Source organism: Danio aesculapii, chromosome 5 (assembly GCF_903798145.1).
Source record: "Danio aesculapii chromosome 5, fDanAes4.1, whole genome shotgun sequence".
In the NCBI taxonomy this organism is placed as follows: domain Eukaryota; kingdom Metazoa; phylum Chordata; class Actinopteri; order Cypriniformes; family Danionidae; genus Danio; species Danio aesculapii.
Window position 1 is genome coordinate 53,997,726 of NC_079439.1, and position 18,176 is coordinate 54,015,901.

The 18,176-nt window shown below is 36.5% G+C and overlaps 1 protein-coding gene across 1 annotated transcript in view; it reads left to right on the plus strand.

The window, feature by feature from the left end:
• The window catches only part of slf1 (SMC5-SMC6 complex localization factor 1), a 60,849-nt gene that overhangs the window by 17,827 nt on the left and 24,846 nt on the right, over nucleotides 1–18,176 (plus strand). Inside the window, exons 16-18 of the mRNA XM_056458474.1 lie at nucleotides 6,022–6,101; nucleotides 15,517–15,609; nucleotides 17,296–17,478. Coding sequence (XP_056314449.1) covers nucleotides 6,022–6,101; nucleotides 15,517–15,609; nucleotides 17,296–17,478 — 356 coding nt within the window. The remainder of the gene's footprint in view (nucleotides 1–6,021; nucleotides 6,102–15,516; nucleotides 15,610–17,295; nucleotides 17,479–18,176) is intronic.

The following is an 18,176-nucleotide window of genomic DNA, read 5'->3' on the forward strand; positions in this document are numbered from 1 at the left end:
AGCTTTCTAAAAGTGTCTTAGAGACATCCCCTTTTTGCCCAGTAGACTTTGTGTTTTATTTGCTAATGTAAGCTGTTTTTTTATATATAAATATAATGTATAAAACTATACATTATGTATATTACTTCATATTACTTATATGTCTGATAAGCTTTTTATATTAATGGACAGTGCACAGATATTGATGTTTTACAATGTTTTTACACTACATTATTTGAATCTAATCTTAATTAATGTACATTTTATTGTTATTGATTTTATTTGACAGATTTCATTTATTCGTTTTCCTTCTGCTTTGTCCATGGTTTACCAGGGGTTACCACCACGGAATGAACTGCCACTTTTTTTGACAGATTCATGTGTTTTTAATTTTAGGTGGTTTGTGTAATGTGTTTAATGTTTGGTAAAATAATTTGCATCTTTAGTTATTTTTTAACTAATTACACTGTCTTGTCCCAATAGGTGGATTTAGAGGTTTTTGCAAAAAAAAAGCACTAGTGGATTTAGCTGGTTTTGACACAAAAGAAAATCTACCTTGTTAAAAACCAAAGAATTGTCTAAAGTGACATTTTAAAAAATATATATTTTATTTACTAGCTAATAACCTTACCATTACATATATAATGAAACTTCTGAACCTAACCAAAGGAACCTGATACAAAATGCTCATTTACAAAAAAGAGGTCTGTGGATTTAGAGGATTTTGGTATCTGAAACGCACCATTTACCACCATTTATCACATAAACAGTTACTGTAGATGCGACACTATATGCGACAAAACAATATATTTCTTTAAAAATAATTTTATTTATTATGACACTATTATACACTTTCTTTTTATTGGGTTAAAATAAAAAAGACTGTTGAAATAAAAAAGAAATCCACTATTTCACTTTTTATGCTATTTAGGAGCCATGTGCACACACTGACATGTTAAATCTGCTTCTCTCTCTCTTTTAACTTTAAAGTAAGCTTGAATGCCAAAGCATTTTAGATATGTATATAAATAGCCTAATATATTAACATCATCAAATTAATAAAATAATCAGCATATGGGAAGTAAATAACAGAAAAGGGAATAAAAACAGACAATACCTCAAATATATAAAAAAATATAATTAATTACAAGATTAAAACTTGTAGATTATTTATATAAGGCAAATGCGTTGATTAACCTAATGACGTATATTTTGCAGTCAGTTCAGACCAGTCATTTCATCCTCTCTGAGTATTTAGAAAAGTGTTTTCTGAATCATTTAGATTAAAGAAACTATTATTTACTCTTTCTCTCGGTCCCACGACCGTGCGCGCTGTCAGCAGTGAAGCAAGTGGAAAGTACTCTACGCGTATGAGCTTTAGAAAGCAAAAGTTGAATCCCGAACATTTTAGGAGATTTAGAAAGCCAGGCCAGACGAATTTTTCTTAAAGTCTTAAAATGGCGCATCTCTGTGGTTCTGCAAAGCACGTGAGACTGTCTGTGGGAGTGTTGACAGGTCTTGCGAAATGAGTAAACGATTTTCCACTACTTAATCGATCGTGATCAGTATATATAATACAATAATATATATATACAGTTGCAGTCAGAATTATTAGCTCCCCTGTTTATTTTTTTCCCAATTTCTGTTTAATGGAGAGAAGATTTTTTCAACACATTTCTAAACATAATAGTTTTACTAACTCATTTCTAATAACTGATTTATTTTATCTTATATTATGTAATATTTTATTAGATAATTTTCAAGATACTTCTATACAGCTTAAAGTGACATTTAAAAGCTTAACCAGGTTAATAAGGTTAGCTAGGCAGGTTAGGGTAATTAGGCAAGTTACTGTATAGTGATGGTTTGTTCTGTAGACTATCGAAAAAAATAGCTTAAAGGGGCTAATAATTTTGACCTTAAAATGGTTCAAAAAAAGTTTAAAACTGCTTTTATTCTATCTGAAATAAAACAAATAACTGAACTTTCTCCAGAAGAAAAAATATTATCAGACATACTGTGAAAATGTCCTTGCTCTGTTAAACATCATTTGGAAAATATTTAAAAAAGAAAAAAAAATTTAAAGGGGGATTAATAATTCTGACTTCAACTGTATGTATATAATACCATTACATTATGGTACTATAAAATATCACAATATATACCAATATTATACCATTTACAACCTAATTTTCATTAAATATGCAAAATGTTTTGTTTGTTTTAAAAAAATAATCAGAGCTTATTAGGTCTCTAATTCATAAACACTGGTTGAAAGATGCTGACATGATGAAATCATAAGGCTACTTCTTTGTTTACAGCATTGATCCATTTGTAACTGATGTCTCTAATTCACTGCATTCCATTGATCACATGGACTAAATCATTATTCTCAGCATTTTGTTATGATGTCCTGTTTTAAAATTTTTTTCTTTATTTTTTACAGTCTGTGGTTGTGCTTGACAGCATGCTGTCGCTGAATATTTTAGGGAACAGTGGTCACAGAAAGAACATTGTGTCCACTCAAATGCACTCACAGACTTGCACACAGTGATGTTTACTCCTCACTAATAGGATACTAAATGACTATGTGTCTGTGAGAATGTGGATGTTTGTACTGTTCTGGTGTGTTAGATTGTGCCTTGGTTCTAAAAAAAAAATCCAATTACTAGGAGACAAGGCACTCTTCCTGTGGAAATAGGAGTCTTTATTCCTTTGACAGCACTGTCCTTTAGGCCACTCACAGCCTGACTGTAGTACTCTCCTCTAGGTTTTTGTTCAGTATTTTAAAATTCACTTTTTGAGCATCTTCTTCAACCAAACCTTTGCAATATTTTTATAGTAATCTTTCCCTTATATTGCTGCTGCATTTGCTGCACGTTTATACAGCTTTACAATTTTTTTTTTTACAATTGTTTTTATTAACATTTTTCATATCATGAACTAAATCTAGCGAATTTTCATAAATCTAGCTTTTTTAGAAGCGATTAACTTCTTTGCTCCAACACATTTATATGTGCATTTTAGGGAAATGGCAATGCAGCTCTTTTAAAGTGATTAGCTGTAAAAAGCAACATATATACTAAGCATTACTGTACATCCTCCCGGTTGACTCATCAACTCTTTGTATACAAAAAGATAGCAATTTACATTTAGGAGCACATATCTATGACCAAGACACTTCGAGCAACAACATTGTTAAAGAGCTACACAGTGTAGTATGAGCGATTAGATATTTATGTATTTAATTGTATGGGATTTTTTTTGTTATATGCACTCTTACAAAGTTAAGAAGATTTTCTATTCTTATGCTTCCCACAGTAAAAAAAAAAAAGCTAAAAATATAGTTGTTATTCCCCGGCTTGGAAAAGTCATGTAAATTTCTGTAGTGAATGTGATATTTTTAAGTTTTGCTGTGCTCTAAAGTATTACATCAGGCTAGATTAGAGGATTTTGCCCGCAAGCAAGCATTTAGGCGGTTATTGGAGACGTTTTTTGCATTATAAAGTATAATCACTTAAATCTATTATTGAAAAAGTTATTACCTATTATACATTTGAAACTCCCTTTAATAGTGTCCTAAAATTAGATGTATGAGTGGATGGATTGACTGAAGCAATGGAAAATGAATTGAGTAGCTGACTGGATAGATTGATGGATGGCATGGAATCTATTGATAAAATATATTTTTGATGGATGGATGGATGGATGGATGGATGGATGGATGGAGTTTGATACTCCATCTCTATTAATGAATGGATGGGTGGACAGATGGATGGATGGATGGATGGATGGATGGATGGATGGATGAAGTTTTGAATTGTTGGATAGATGGATGGATGGATGGATGGAGTATCAAATATATGGATAAATGGATGGGTGGACAGATGAATGGATCGACTATATTGATGGATGTATTGTTCAGTTTAGTCAGTGGTTGGGTGAATGGATGGAGTATAAAATTTATAGATGGATGGATGAATTTATTGATGGATGGATAAATGGATGGCTAAATTTATGGATGTATTGACTGATTCAATCAGTTGATTGGTGGATGGATTGATAGATAGATGGATGGATGGAATATCAAATCTATAGATGAATGGATGGGTAAACGGATGGATGGACAATCAGTTTATGGATAGATGGATGGATTGACTGAATCGATGGAAAATTTATTGAATTTCTGGCTGGATAGATTGGTGGATGGCATGGACAGATGGAATATTAATAAAAATATTGATGGATGGATGGATGACGTTTAGAATTTTTGGATGGATGGATGGATGGGTGGATGGATGGATGAATGGATGGATGGATGGAGTATCAAATCTATAGATGAATTGATGGGTGGATGGATGGATGGATGGCCGGACTAAATGGATGGATGTATTCATCAATTCAGCCAGTGGTTAGATGGATTTGTGAACGGATAGATGGAGTATCAAATCTATAGATTGATGAATTGATTGATGGACGTATTGAGTGGTTTAATCAGTGGATATATATATGGATGGATGGACATATATGGATGGATGGATGGATGGATGGATGGATGGATGGAATATCAAATGTATAGATGGATGGATGGATGGCTAAAATTTTGGATGTATTGATCGATTCAGTCAGTTGATGGATGGATGGATGAATGAATGAATGAATGGATGGATGGATGGATGGATGGATGGATGGATTGACTAAATTGGTAGAAAATGGATAGAATTTCTGGCTGAATCCATTGGTGGATGGCATAGTTAGATAGAATGTATTGATTAAAAAAATTATGGATAGCTGGATCATGTTTTGAGATGGATGGATGGATGGATGGATGGATGGATGGATGGATGGATGGATAGTGTATCAAATCTATAGATGGATGAGTGAGTGGATGGACGAATGGACAGATGGATGGACTAAACTGATGGATGTATTGATTGATTCAATCGGTGGATGGATGGATGGATGGATGGATGGACTAATTTGATGGAAATAGGGATGAATTAGATTCATGGGTGTATAGATTGATTCAGTCAGTGAGTGGATGGATTGCAGTGTATGGGATGGGATGGACAGATAGAATCTTATTCATAAAATAAATGATGGATGGATGGATGATGTTTTGAATTGTTTGATCTATGAATGGATGAATGGATGATGTCTTAAATAGATTGAACAGATGCATGGATAGTTGATGGATCAGATAAATAGATATATGGATGGACTAAAATGATGGTACATTTGATACAGAAATTAATAGACAGATACATACATAAATAAATGCCTAGATTCATATTCGCTGATCACGGATTACTTACGAGGCCACGATTATTCTTTAATTCTTTACTCTTTAATTCATAGACTCATCCTTTACAGTATACTCTTGCATCAGCCTGGGGTTGCCTTTTCTAAGCTACATGTCTTAGTCAACACTTAAGCAGACAGCCAACACACTTCAGCCAACCAGAAGATCAGCTGCAATCCTGCCTGCATCACTGTAGCTCTTATGGTGCCATTTAGTGACAGTTCCTTAAACACTGGCCAGGGATTCCATCCTCGGAGAGCTTCACGGGGGGGTTTGGATAGCTGTCTCCTCCGATAAAAGGATTCAGTAAGTACAGCTAGTGAACAGGCGGGATAGTAGTTGCTACAGGCAATGCATTAGATGCCAGTCCCTCAACTCTGGCCTGTGGAAGTCTGAAAATGTAGTGACATGGATATAATGATGTTTGTAGGGTTGAGCGGTGGTGTAAAGTGTTACGAATTTAGTGAACTTTGTGTAAGTGGCTCATCGCTCTGTGTTTTGTGAAAGATTGTCTTGGAAGTTTTTAATTTTTCAGGCTTTCTCCAGTGCATGAGTCCTCTGGCTATGGATACATTCTTAATTTAGCTGTATGTATGAGCAGTTTCATGATGTGCTGATGTTAGCGTACATGACAGAATCTGTCCGTTTAGCCACAAGCTCTGTGAACTATGTGTCCCTTAAAAAACACATGCCCTGACTTCTCAATCTGTCTGATAAATGTTACTGTGTGCTCTTTTTAGGGCTGTGAAAGACTCAGCAGGCGGCTCAGATTCAGGAAGAGAGACTGTCCTAAGAGGTTACCACAGAGTCAATGCTGCAGGTAAGAGCTGCATCTCACCATAGCCTCCATACACACTGTAGAGGCGCAGAGCATTTATTCATTATCACTCACTAAACTAGTTCTTTTCTGGCATCACGCTGTTCAGTTTCAACAAATGTTTTTCAGCTTTTTAAAAAAATGTGTTAATTCAGTTCAAAAAGAGATACTGCACATATTGCACATAGTTCTATCTATCTATCTATCTATCTATCTATCTATCTATCTATCTATCTATCTATCTATCTATCTATCTATCTATCTATCTATCTATCTATCTATCTATCTGTCTATCTGTCTGTCTGTCTGTCTGTCTGTCTGTCTGTCTGTCTGTCTGTCTGTCTGTGTCTGTCTGTTTGTCTGTCTGTTTGTCTGTCTGTCTGTCTATTCATCCATCTTACCCAAACATCTATCCATCCATCCATCCTACCTACCGACCTACCCAAATATCCATCCATCTATCCATCTATCCATCCATCGATCGATCAATCAATCAATCAATCCGTCAATCCGTCAATCCGTCAATCCGTCAATCCGTCAGTCAGTCAGTCAGTCAGTCAGTCAGTCAGTCAGTCAGTCAGTCAGTCAGTCTGTCTGTCAGTCAGTCAGTCCGTCCGTCCGTCTGTCCATCTTTCCAAATATCTGTCTGTCTGTATGTATGTATGTATGTTTTGTGTGTCTGTCTGTCCATCCATCCATACATCCATACATCTGTTTGTCTGTTTCTAGGTCTTTCTGTTTGTGTGTTCTGTGTGTCTCTCTGTCTGTCTGTCCGTCCATCCATCCTTCCATCCATTCATTCATTCATTTATTCATTCATTCATTCATTCATTCATCTATCCATCCATCCATCTATCCGTCTATCTGCCCATCCATCCATCCATCCATCCATCCATCCATCCATGCATCCATCCATCCTACCCAAATATTCATCCATCCATCCATCCATCCGGCTTGTCTGTCTGTCTGTGTACCTACCTACCTTTTAGGGGTGGGATAAATAATAGATTCAATTAAAATTAAAAATAACTAATTAAATTGAAGACAAAGTTGATGAACTAGATTCAAATCTGCTCAAAGATAGTAGGATAGTCTCTTGAAAAACTACATGACCTTTTACGTATCACAAGAATTATAGGAATATAATTTCGAACCCTATTCATGTGTTAAATCATGAATTTACACCACTAAAGCCTAACCTTCGATTTAAAGTTCCAGCTCCCAAGTTTTACAACGTGAAATTAAAACATTCATTTGTACATCAGGCTTTCTTGGAGCTATAATAATGAAGCTTGAGTAATGTCAGTGTAAAATATTTATTTATTTATTTATTTATTTATTTTTGTCTATGGACATATATCATGTCCTGTCTCTTTGTATGGAGCATGCGACATGCTGTTAGGCAAGAAACAAATTCAGATATAAGTCTGGCAATAAAGTTTCTATTGTATTGTGTCTTTGCATTAGGATTCTTTCTCTAGTGATTCTGAATGGGCTATATGCACAACTAGTGTTTTTCAGTCAATGAACTTCCGGTGAAAGCTTTACAATATGAGACTTTTCAATTTCATAAGGTACCATTTACAGCATTGATGTTGTAATGTGATTCAAATATAATCCGTTAAACAGACTTAAGCATTCATTCGGTTTTTAAAGTGTAAAAAAGGCAAAAAACAGTTTAAATGTGTGCATATACCCCATTGGTTCTCAAAAGTTTTGATTTAATTCTGTATTAAAATTAGATCATGATGATGCAAGCCTGCATGTGCACAAGCTGCGTATACATATGCTTCAAATTAATTTGCAAATTTAATATGAACAAAGATTGATAAACCTGAGAAAATTTAAAGACATGGCATGGTGCTGCATTTCTGGTCCAGTGTTTAAATTCTGGCCATGCCACAAAGCAAAATCTCAATTCATCACTGATGTGACATGTACTGCACTTCTCATCAGGTGCGAACAGGTTTAAAAACAAAGAATGTGGACAGGGTGGCATTATTGTGGTGCATTGATTACAATACTTTGTTATGTCACTCGTAGCATGTGTTTTGCACATGTGGACTGGGGATACAATGTTGCAAATTAGTGAAGCACTCTGTACTACTACATTTTAAATGTATTCTAGTGCTCTAAAAGCAATTCTAATATAATTTATAAATATAATATAAACAAACTAAAGCCAAATCAAATGCTCTCTTTTTAGAATAAGAACCGTTTGTTCATTGTAATCCAGTGTTCGTACTGAATATAACTTTAAAATAAATTATGTTTAAGATGGCAGCAATATCATACATATATTCTAATCATAAACACAAGCATCGAAACTCCAGTTCTGGAAAAAATATATACTGTAAATTTGGAAATATGTAGTTGCACAGCAGAAGAAATAGGATAGAATTGAATCGTGACTCTCGGAATTAAATTGGATTGTAAAGTCCTATCTATCTATCTATCTATCTATCTATCTATCTATCTATCTATCTATCTGTCTGTCTGTCTGTCCGTCCGTCTGTCCGTCCGTCCGTCCGTCCGTCCTGTCCGTCCGTCCGTCCTGTCCGTCCGTCCGTCCGTCCGTCCGTCCGTCCGTCCGTCCGTCCGTCCGTCCGTCCGTCCGTCCGTCCGTCCGTCCGTCCGTCATCCATTAGTCTGTTTATCTGTTGATCTAACATTCTATCTACAGTTCTATTGTTTTATTTATTGTTCTATTCATCTATTACCCTGACTTCTGTTCTGTCTATTGCTCTGTCTGTCTGTCCATCTTATCGGACCATCCATTTGTCTCTGTTCAACCATCTGTATCCCTCTTTTATATCATTTCTGTAGTGCATTCAGCTAGGTCAAAAGCTCTCAACAGAGCCTCTCCCATAACCTCAGGCAACAGCATTTACATTCCACATGCCTTTTTTACACTCCCACCATCCTTTGGTGCGAAAGAGGTGGAAAATACATAAAAATCAGGCGACACACACAAACATAATGCTTGTCAGATCCCCCGTTTAAGAATATTAAACACTGCAATTAGAATTCTGCTGCGAGGAAAGCGAGGGGAAGAGGGGGCGAGAGATGGAAAGACAGAGGTAGCCCAGCCTGGAAGTTTCTGTAATTAGGAGGTTGGCACTCCGTGTGAACCCACCAAGGTGTCAACGCTCATCTTTCCCCTTCCACCTGATCAGAAAGACCCCCACGCCAGAGCAGAGAGCGGGGGAGGGCACGGAGAGAGAGACAGCCCTGCTTTCAGGAGACTCAAGGCTGCTGCTCTCTGCCTTGTGTTGTTTTTGCACTACGTGCTCCCTATACTGATGTGTAGCACATCAATTTTTGATGAAGCATCCGCAGGCTCTCAGCTGTAGATTTCTGTAGGTAGATGCTGCAGTGTTTTTCACAAGATGTGCAGGTCCGTAGTGCCTTGTTAACTTCACCGTGAGCTGTCTGTCTGCTCAATGCACTTCACTGTGGCTTATGGCTACTGATAATGATGCTTTAAGTTTATTGCTGATCATGTAGGGGTGAAGCTCAGATTGAGATTTTGGGATGGTTCTTTCTTTCTTACATGTACTCCAGAACACAAATGTGTGTGTGATTTGAATATTTGTTATATTGCTATGCTTTATCATGGCAGTTTTTATTTATATATTTTTTCATTATTGATTATGATAACACAAATAGTTTAATATCTGTAAAACTTGCGTAAACTTATCAACAGGGGGTTTGGAGGGGTTAAACAAATAGTCCTCACTTTAGATTAGGTCACAAAACTACTTGAAGTTGAAGAAGAAATAAAGCATTTATTAACATACAAAATAACTATTACTATATGTCTGAATAATATGATCAGTGGTGGAAAGAGTACTGAAAAATCATACTTAAGTAAAAGTACAATTACTTGCCTAAAAATGTAGTGCATGTAGAGTAAAAGTATCTGTTGTAAATATTACTCAAAGTATGAGTAAAAAGTAGCTCTTTCAAAAAGACTCAAGAGTAGTGAGTATTACGCTGTATAAAGCTGATGCATGTAATTTGTGGATGTGTGTAAATGTAACATGCTGTAGTGCATTTAGTTATTGCCCAGCAGGCACTCAACACCATAAGATGTTAATATTAGGTTAGATTTAGGTTGTGATGTCAGTTGACCAAAATTTAATGTCTAGCCAGTGTCTAAGGACGTTATTTTGATGTCCAATGATGTCGTCAAATGACATTGATATATGGTTGATTTTAGGCTGTGTTAGAAAGTGACCAAAATTCAACGTCGAGCCAACATCCTAAAGCAGCATCATATTGACGTCAAATACTGACATTTATTCCAAACCCAACATCTGATTGATGTCATAGTGGTAACATCCACACAACGACAAGCTGTAACATCATTGGACGTTGATATTTGGTTGATTTTAGGTTGGAGAGTGGACAGTGATGTCAACCTGATGTTGAGTTTTGGCATCAAAATGATTTTCTTTTCCAACTAAAACGCAACGTTCACATGACGTTGGGGTTCAATGTCAATCTGACGTCATGTTGACGTCTTGTGCGTGCTGGATGTTTAAGGCCATTTTGGTCATCATACAGTAAACATCCGACATCTCATCAATGACATGCATCTAAACAGTCTTAGGGTCAATGTGTGTAAAATTTTTGGACTTCTTAGATACTTTTAATGCCTCCATAAGATATAAAAACAATAAAAGACAGACTAAAAACAGATAACAAATATGTTAAAACTAGTTTTAAAGGAATGAAAAGGAAAACCTGAATGAAAAGTAAAGATTTTACTAAATCGTTTTATTTTATTTCATGTCAACAGCTTCTGTAGAGATATATTTATCAGGAAAAATCATGATGTGGCAATACTTATTTTAATGTATAGTGTCAAAAATGTATTTATTTATTTATTTGATGGCACAAAAGTGCTTTAATTTCTGCAAAGGTCGCATAACTATATAAATCTCTTTGATCCAGTGCAGTTGTTATTGATTACTTTTAGTTATTTGTTCACAATACCATAAACTATGACTCCCAGAATTACAAGATGTTGCTTAAACCAAAAAGTGGCTTACAAAACTGCATCTAGTCATCACTTTATGACCAACAGCCATTATATAAACCATTAGCCAACCTGCAGCAGAGCTGTCATGTCAGACGTCACAGCCACGCACAAAAAAGTACTCTGCAAGAAAAAACAACAACATCAACAACTGCAAAAGCTACATGCATTTCACAATTTATAGAAAAGGACAGGATGGATTTATCCTCTTTGAGCTTGTAAATGCTGAGTATGCAATTACCCCTATAATGGAAGCGTTGTGTCCAAATTGGAGCCATTAAAGTGATTTAACAGAGGGAAGATTGGGCCTGGCATTTCTGAGACTGTGTACACATGGGGAGTTAAGAAATGTTTAATCACTGGGTTTTAGGGCCTATTAGGGTGTGAAAAAAGGGCCGGTGCCAGCCAGAATTTGCCATGGTGCTGAGGCACTCATTAAGTCATAGTTTTATTGCATTCCGTTTCATTTCTTCATAATACCCTGCTAATTATTTTAGTTTATTTTGGGTTCCTAGCCTTTATGATCTTGCGTTCATGCAATTGGCCATTTTAGTTAAGGGTTTGTTATTCCTCACACTGCAAAGAAAGTGATATTGCATTATGCATTATTTATTGAGTTAATTATTTCTTTAATTCTCTATTCTTTTTTGTTTCTTGAAGCTTTGCTATTAGTTTAGCAAAGTCTGGGTTTTTCTTTTAATTGTTGTCATTGTGGATGGTTTTAGAACCATTTTACACCTCATATCGATGTACATCTATGTTAATCCAATGGCTGATAGTCACTCACCATACTGTACCTAGTGGTATGTTTATGAGCTTTGGTGTGATAAATAATTTGAATAACCTCCCTTAAGCAAAATCTGGTGTAATTTTGCTGAAATATGAACACAGCACAGACCATCGTCATCTAGACCAGGGGTTCCCAAACCCAAAAGACCCCTAAAATAACAATGTCAGTCACTCATGACCCCTAAATTCCTCTTAGGTGGGTACACATATGCAAACATTGCTCATACGCTCTCAGAAATAAAGGTACGCGAACTGTCACTAGGGTGGTACTTTTTAAAAAGGTAGACATTTGTACTTAAAGGGTCTATATTGGTACCTCAAAAGTATATATTAGTACCTAAAACTTTTAAGAGGTGCAATTTTGTACTTTTTAGGTATTAGTATGCATCCCTGAGGTATTAATATAGACCTTTTTGAAAAGGTACCACCCCAGTAACAGCTCTCGTACCTTTATTTTTGAGAGTGTACAACAATAGGTCTATATAAACACGAGCATATTGACAACACAAAAAAGCGCAACTGTCTAACAACCATGTTTTTTATAGTCATGTATTAATTTGTTTAATTAATTATTAACCTCAACTAAAGAGACTGGTGGACACAATGTTTTCAGTACAAGTCTATTCTTGATTCAAATTTGGAGACCACTGATCAGAGATCATTCTCAATATTCAGTTGTGGCCTGTATTTATTTATTTTTTGCCATAAAAGTGTCAAAAAGTTTAACCTGGTGCTATAAAATCAATCTGCTGCAGCTGACGCTATTGCTATGTAGTTAATCTAACAATCCTAAAAGAAAATTAAATTAAAATAAATAATTATATATATATATATATATATATATATATATATATATATATATATATATATATATATATATATATATATATATATATACATAGAGGCTGATGACTTTTCGTTTGCATGTTGTTGTTTATTACTATTAGAAACTATTTTTATCTTCTGTGGGTTATGGTTAAAATATGGTAATTCTAATAGATTATTAAAATTTATTTGACTTTTGGAAATCACCAAGCGACCCCCCCCATTTTGGGAACCACTGATCTAGACAAACAAAAACAGGATATGTTGTCACTAAATGACCAAAAAAGGACAGAATGCTCAAAAAAAAATCTTATAGTCGCAGTGTGGCCCATTGCAGTTTCATTCACATGTCTTCTTACAGCAGGTCTTAATCTATGTGCTTGACGGTGAAATTTCTGGCTCGTTTTTGACCTTTTTTTTCTTTTTTACACATTTTATAAGCTCTTCATGATTTCCACTGATAAAGATACGTGTACTCAAACACAGCAGACAAGTCTAGCACAGTACAAAGCACTGATTTGAATGTTTGGTGACTTGTGATTAATTTATTCATTCATTTTCTTTCGGCTTAGTCCCTTTATTAATCCGAGGTCACCACAGCGGAATGAACCGCCAACTTGTCCAGCATATGTTTTACACAGCGGATGCCCTTTCAGCTGCAACCCATCTCTGGGAAACATCCATACACACTCATTTACACTCATACACTACGGACAATTTAGCCTACCCAATTCACCTGTACGGGATGTCTTTGGACTGTGGGGGAAACCGGAGCACCCGGAGGAAACCCACTTAAACGCAGGGAGAACATGCAAACTCCACACAGAAACGCCAACTGACCCAGCCAAAGCTGGAACCAGCGACCTTCTTGCTGTGAGGTGACAGCACTACTTACTGCACCACTGCATCACCCAGTTCTGATTCTGATTCAATTTATTATTATTATTTAACTTATTTTTAATGGCACTGTAATTTGTATTGTTTGTTTATTTATTTTAAATTTTTTATTCATTTTTTGTTATTACTTTTTTCCCAACCAGATCAAGTGTAACCTTAGAATGCAGGGTTATTTTCTCCCGAAATATTTAATTGTAATATATTTAATTGTAATATATTAAATTGTAATATATATTCAGGTTCAGGTGCTCAACAGAAATGACTGTGATTGGCCGTGAAGGTCGTCATTGGTTCAACGTACTCACCACTATTTACTGAGTGTAAACACAGATACAGGGACACTGGAGCATTTTAATGTCAACTGATTTGTCTATAAGCTGACATAAGAGCAAATCGCAGATGAATTGTGACTTTAAAATCCTTCACTGTCCCTGTATCTGTGGTTACACACAGTAAACATTAGTAAGTTCGTTAAACGATGACCTTCATGTCCAATCACAGTCATTTCAGTTGAGCATGTGAACACAATTGCAAATCAGCGCTGCTTAAGAACGTGCTCCACAGCACTCAAATGTTCGCAGGAAATGGACATTTTTTAAATTTCAGTACTGATTTCAATATCGTGACAACACTATATATATATATATATATATATATATATATATATATATATATATATATATATACACACCATATACACACTATATATTTATAAACCATGATCCCTCTCCTTCCACTTCTTTCTTTCTTTACACCATGACAGACGTCACTCCACATACACAAAGTCTCCGACAGACAGACCAGCCTTATCTAGTCATTTATGTTTTCCTCTAACCTAATTTTCTCTGTTTGATCTGGCTTAAAGGGTCTTCTTTAAAACGCAAGCAACGCATTGATGTGAAAGAGGGTGCAGCTTCTCCCTTTTTCCTTGCCACAAGAAGAAAGAAGACTGTCTTCTTTATTTCCCCCTCCTCATCCCTCTGCCTCTCTCTTTCTGCTTTGCCTCTTTTAGCACGCCGGGTTTTATCTAGCCGGCCAAGGCTGCAGAGAAATGGGCACCCTGGTGAGACCCAGTAAAGCATTTATTAGCAGCTTTGCACAGCGGCATTATAATGGCAGGCGCAGAGGCACTCAAGTTTGGCCTTTTACTTTCCTGTGAAGTTCAGCCACACATGGAAAAAAAAAAAGGAAGCAGCCCACCCTCTAATATATTCTCGATTTGATATTGTATCGGCAGAGCGAGGGATGAAGGCTGCCTTACAAAGGGAGCAGGCAGAGGGAAAAATGTAAATAAAAGTCCTTGGAGGCTTTTGTGTCTGGCTGTTGTAGTTTGCAAAACTGTGAATCACGTGTTCCAATTCGTACTGCCCAGTGGAGCTTTTGAACTCTGGCTGTTTGAAATATCCCGTCAGAGGCTTTGTCTATGGGCTCTGTACCATAACTTTCCCCTGCTGAACAATACCGGACTGCCAGGAAGCCTTTTCCCACAATCGCCTTTATCTTGGGGTGCTAGTGTAAGATTTCCCACTGTCTGGAAGAATGAAAAAAAAAAAAAACGACAAAGAGAGTGGATGAGCGCCTTTCTTTGCACTTTCTACGCGTTTCCTGTCCCTCTCCCTACCAAAAAAACCTTCTTCTTTTTTTCAGGGTCAGCCTCTTTTATCTGTTTAATTTGTACATTTTCCATGTCTTTCGGTTTGTGTCCGTATACTCTCTTTTATTATGCAGAGAAACATTAAGCAATGCGGTTATGGGACAGTGGGGGCAGTTGGCAGGACGCACCCTTATTTTGGATGTTGCCCACTTCTCTCTTCCACTTGCCCTTTCTCTCTCTCTCTTTCTCTCCTCTCCATCCATGTGTAGGCGAGACACTCCTTCATCGAGCCTGCAAGAGGAACCAGGTGGAGACGCTGCTTCTTATCCTCACCATGCCTGAAACGGACGTCAACATTAAAGGTAGGTTTCGTACATTCTTCCCATGCCCTATGTAGAATGGTCCCGCTTTTTCTGGCTTACTATTTTGCTTGTGCGGAACAGTTAATTCCTACAAAGGAAAGCGTATGTCACATGTCCTTTAAGATCAAATGTAAGGGTGTGTCTGTAGGCTTCGAATGTTTTAGACTTGTGGCGTCAAACAGAATTTGTGCTCGTCTTGCGCTTATTTTGAAATTGTGGATAGCTTTGATAGGAATCATGTTGTGAATTCTTCTTTTATTGTTTTGATAATGTTGTGTTTTTTGTTGTTGTTTTTTGTAAGTCTTAGGATGGGATTTGTTTGAAAAAAGGCTTGCAAAAATTGCGTTTTGGAGTGACTATGTATGCACAATTGCGATATGATGGAAATGTTTACAATTCAGGCCTCTTTGCTTCTTTTTTATGACCTCGCGGTTTATTTTTGTTTTTTTTTATACAAAAAGCTGCATCAGGAATCGAATTGTTTGAAAATTACTACAAACCATTGCATTTTAGACTTGGTATGTTTGCTTAATTTTATCACGACACACAGAAATGTTTATGATCGAGGCCTCTTTGCCTAAAAATACCTAATTCACAACTCTGATTCAGAGAATAACCAGTTTTATGAAATTGTCTTTATTTTACATCATGCTACACAGAAAAATTCCCCTTATTTAATAATGTACTGCACATTAGCATAGAGGGGTATTTAAGTATTTAATGTTAGCATAATGCTATGTAAACAAACAGTGGTTACACTTTAGAATAATGGTCCATTCGTTAATGTTAGTTAATGCATTAACTAGCATAAATAGTCTTGTAATGCATTTATTAATCATAGTTCAACAGTTACTAATGCATTATTTAAACCCAAAGTTGTGCTTGTTAACAATATATAATGCACTGTGAGTTAACATGAAGTAGCATTGCATTAGCAAAGATGAATTAATATCGTAATAAATGTATTACTAATTGTTTGTTCATGTTAGTAACTACATACATACATGAACTAATGGACCATTATTTTAAAGTGTTACCCAAACAATTTACCTGATCACATATATTGAACACATCCTATTGATATATGATTCTGTGGCAAGAATTAAATGTAGCTTTTATGCCAGTGCAAATTGCACTGATTTATTTATTCATTCGTTCATTCATTCACTTTCTTTTTGGCTTAGTCTCTTTATTAATCTGGGGTTGCCACAGCGGAATGAACTGCCAACTTATCCAGCATATGTTTTACGCAGTGGATGCCCTTCTACAGTAGCTGCGGAAACTGGGAAACACCTATACACTTCCATTCACACATACACTACGGACAATTTAGCTTAACCAATTCACCTATACCGCATGTCTTTGGACTTGTGGGGTAAACCGGAGCACCCTGAGGAAACCCACGCCAACATGGGGAGAATATGCATACTCCACACAGAAAGCCAACTGACCCAACTGAGACTCAAACCAGCAACCTTCTTGCTGTGAGGCAAAAGCGCTACCCACTGCGCCACCGTGCTGCCCTGATATATTTATTTTCTTATATAAACGAATAAAGTTTAATTAAGGTTATAACTTCATCAACAAAATGTTTATTGGTTCAATTCATCAAGCAGGTAAGCTAGGCCTTATCAGTCTACATAAACACTGAATTCATTATAGCATCTTTTGTGTCACTGTTTGTAGATCACGCTGGCTGGACTCCGCTTCATGAAGCCTGTAACCATGGCAGTGTAGAGTGTGTGCAGGCCCTTCTGCAGCACTGCCCGAACCTGCAGCTGGGCACTCTCGTCCAGGGAGTCAGTCCACTACATGATGCCCTCCTGAACAATCATATCCATATCGCCAAGATGCTGCTGAAGCATGGCGGTGAGTGCCTACACGTAAACATATGAAATCAAACCTTCACATAACATCACATACAAACACACCCTCTCAATGCATGAACGTTCACAGTGTGAATACAGATCCTCACATAAGAGGGCTGGAAACAAGAGAGTGCATGCACACAGACCCGCTCGCGAAAACGCAAACCCCTTCAATGGCAACTTTAAAGCAGCTGTTGAATTTCAAAAAAGTGATGAGTTCACTTGTTCCTCCTGGTTCAGTCTCTCACGAGTCTCTTATCCAGTCACAATCAAACAGGCCCTTCTGTGGGAGCGTGACTCGTATTGAATATCATATTATGCCGTATCACTTCAAAACATGTTCAGATTTCGATTCCTTTGAGAACGATGCTGAATTTACAGAGTCATATGGAAGTGCTTCTCTTACTGGAGTAAATAAGGAGAAACAGTTTCTCTTTCCATGTGTGATGTCAGTGTAAACATTCTGATGAGTGAAAGCGGCAGAAAGTCATATTACAGCGGCATTACATGTGTAAACAAACAAGTGCTTTGTAGAAATCTGGTAAATCCAGGCCTCTCCTGTGGCTTAACAGTCGAGATCTACCACACACACACAAACGCACGCACATACATAGTGTCGTTTTTACTTCTGCCATTCAGGGTTCAAGATTTTTTTTTCACATTCTTTCCTCAATAAAAAACATCCATCTACAGGAATAA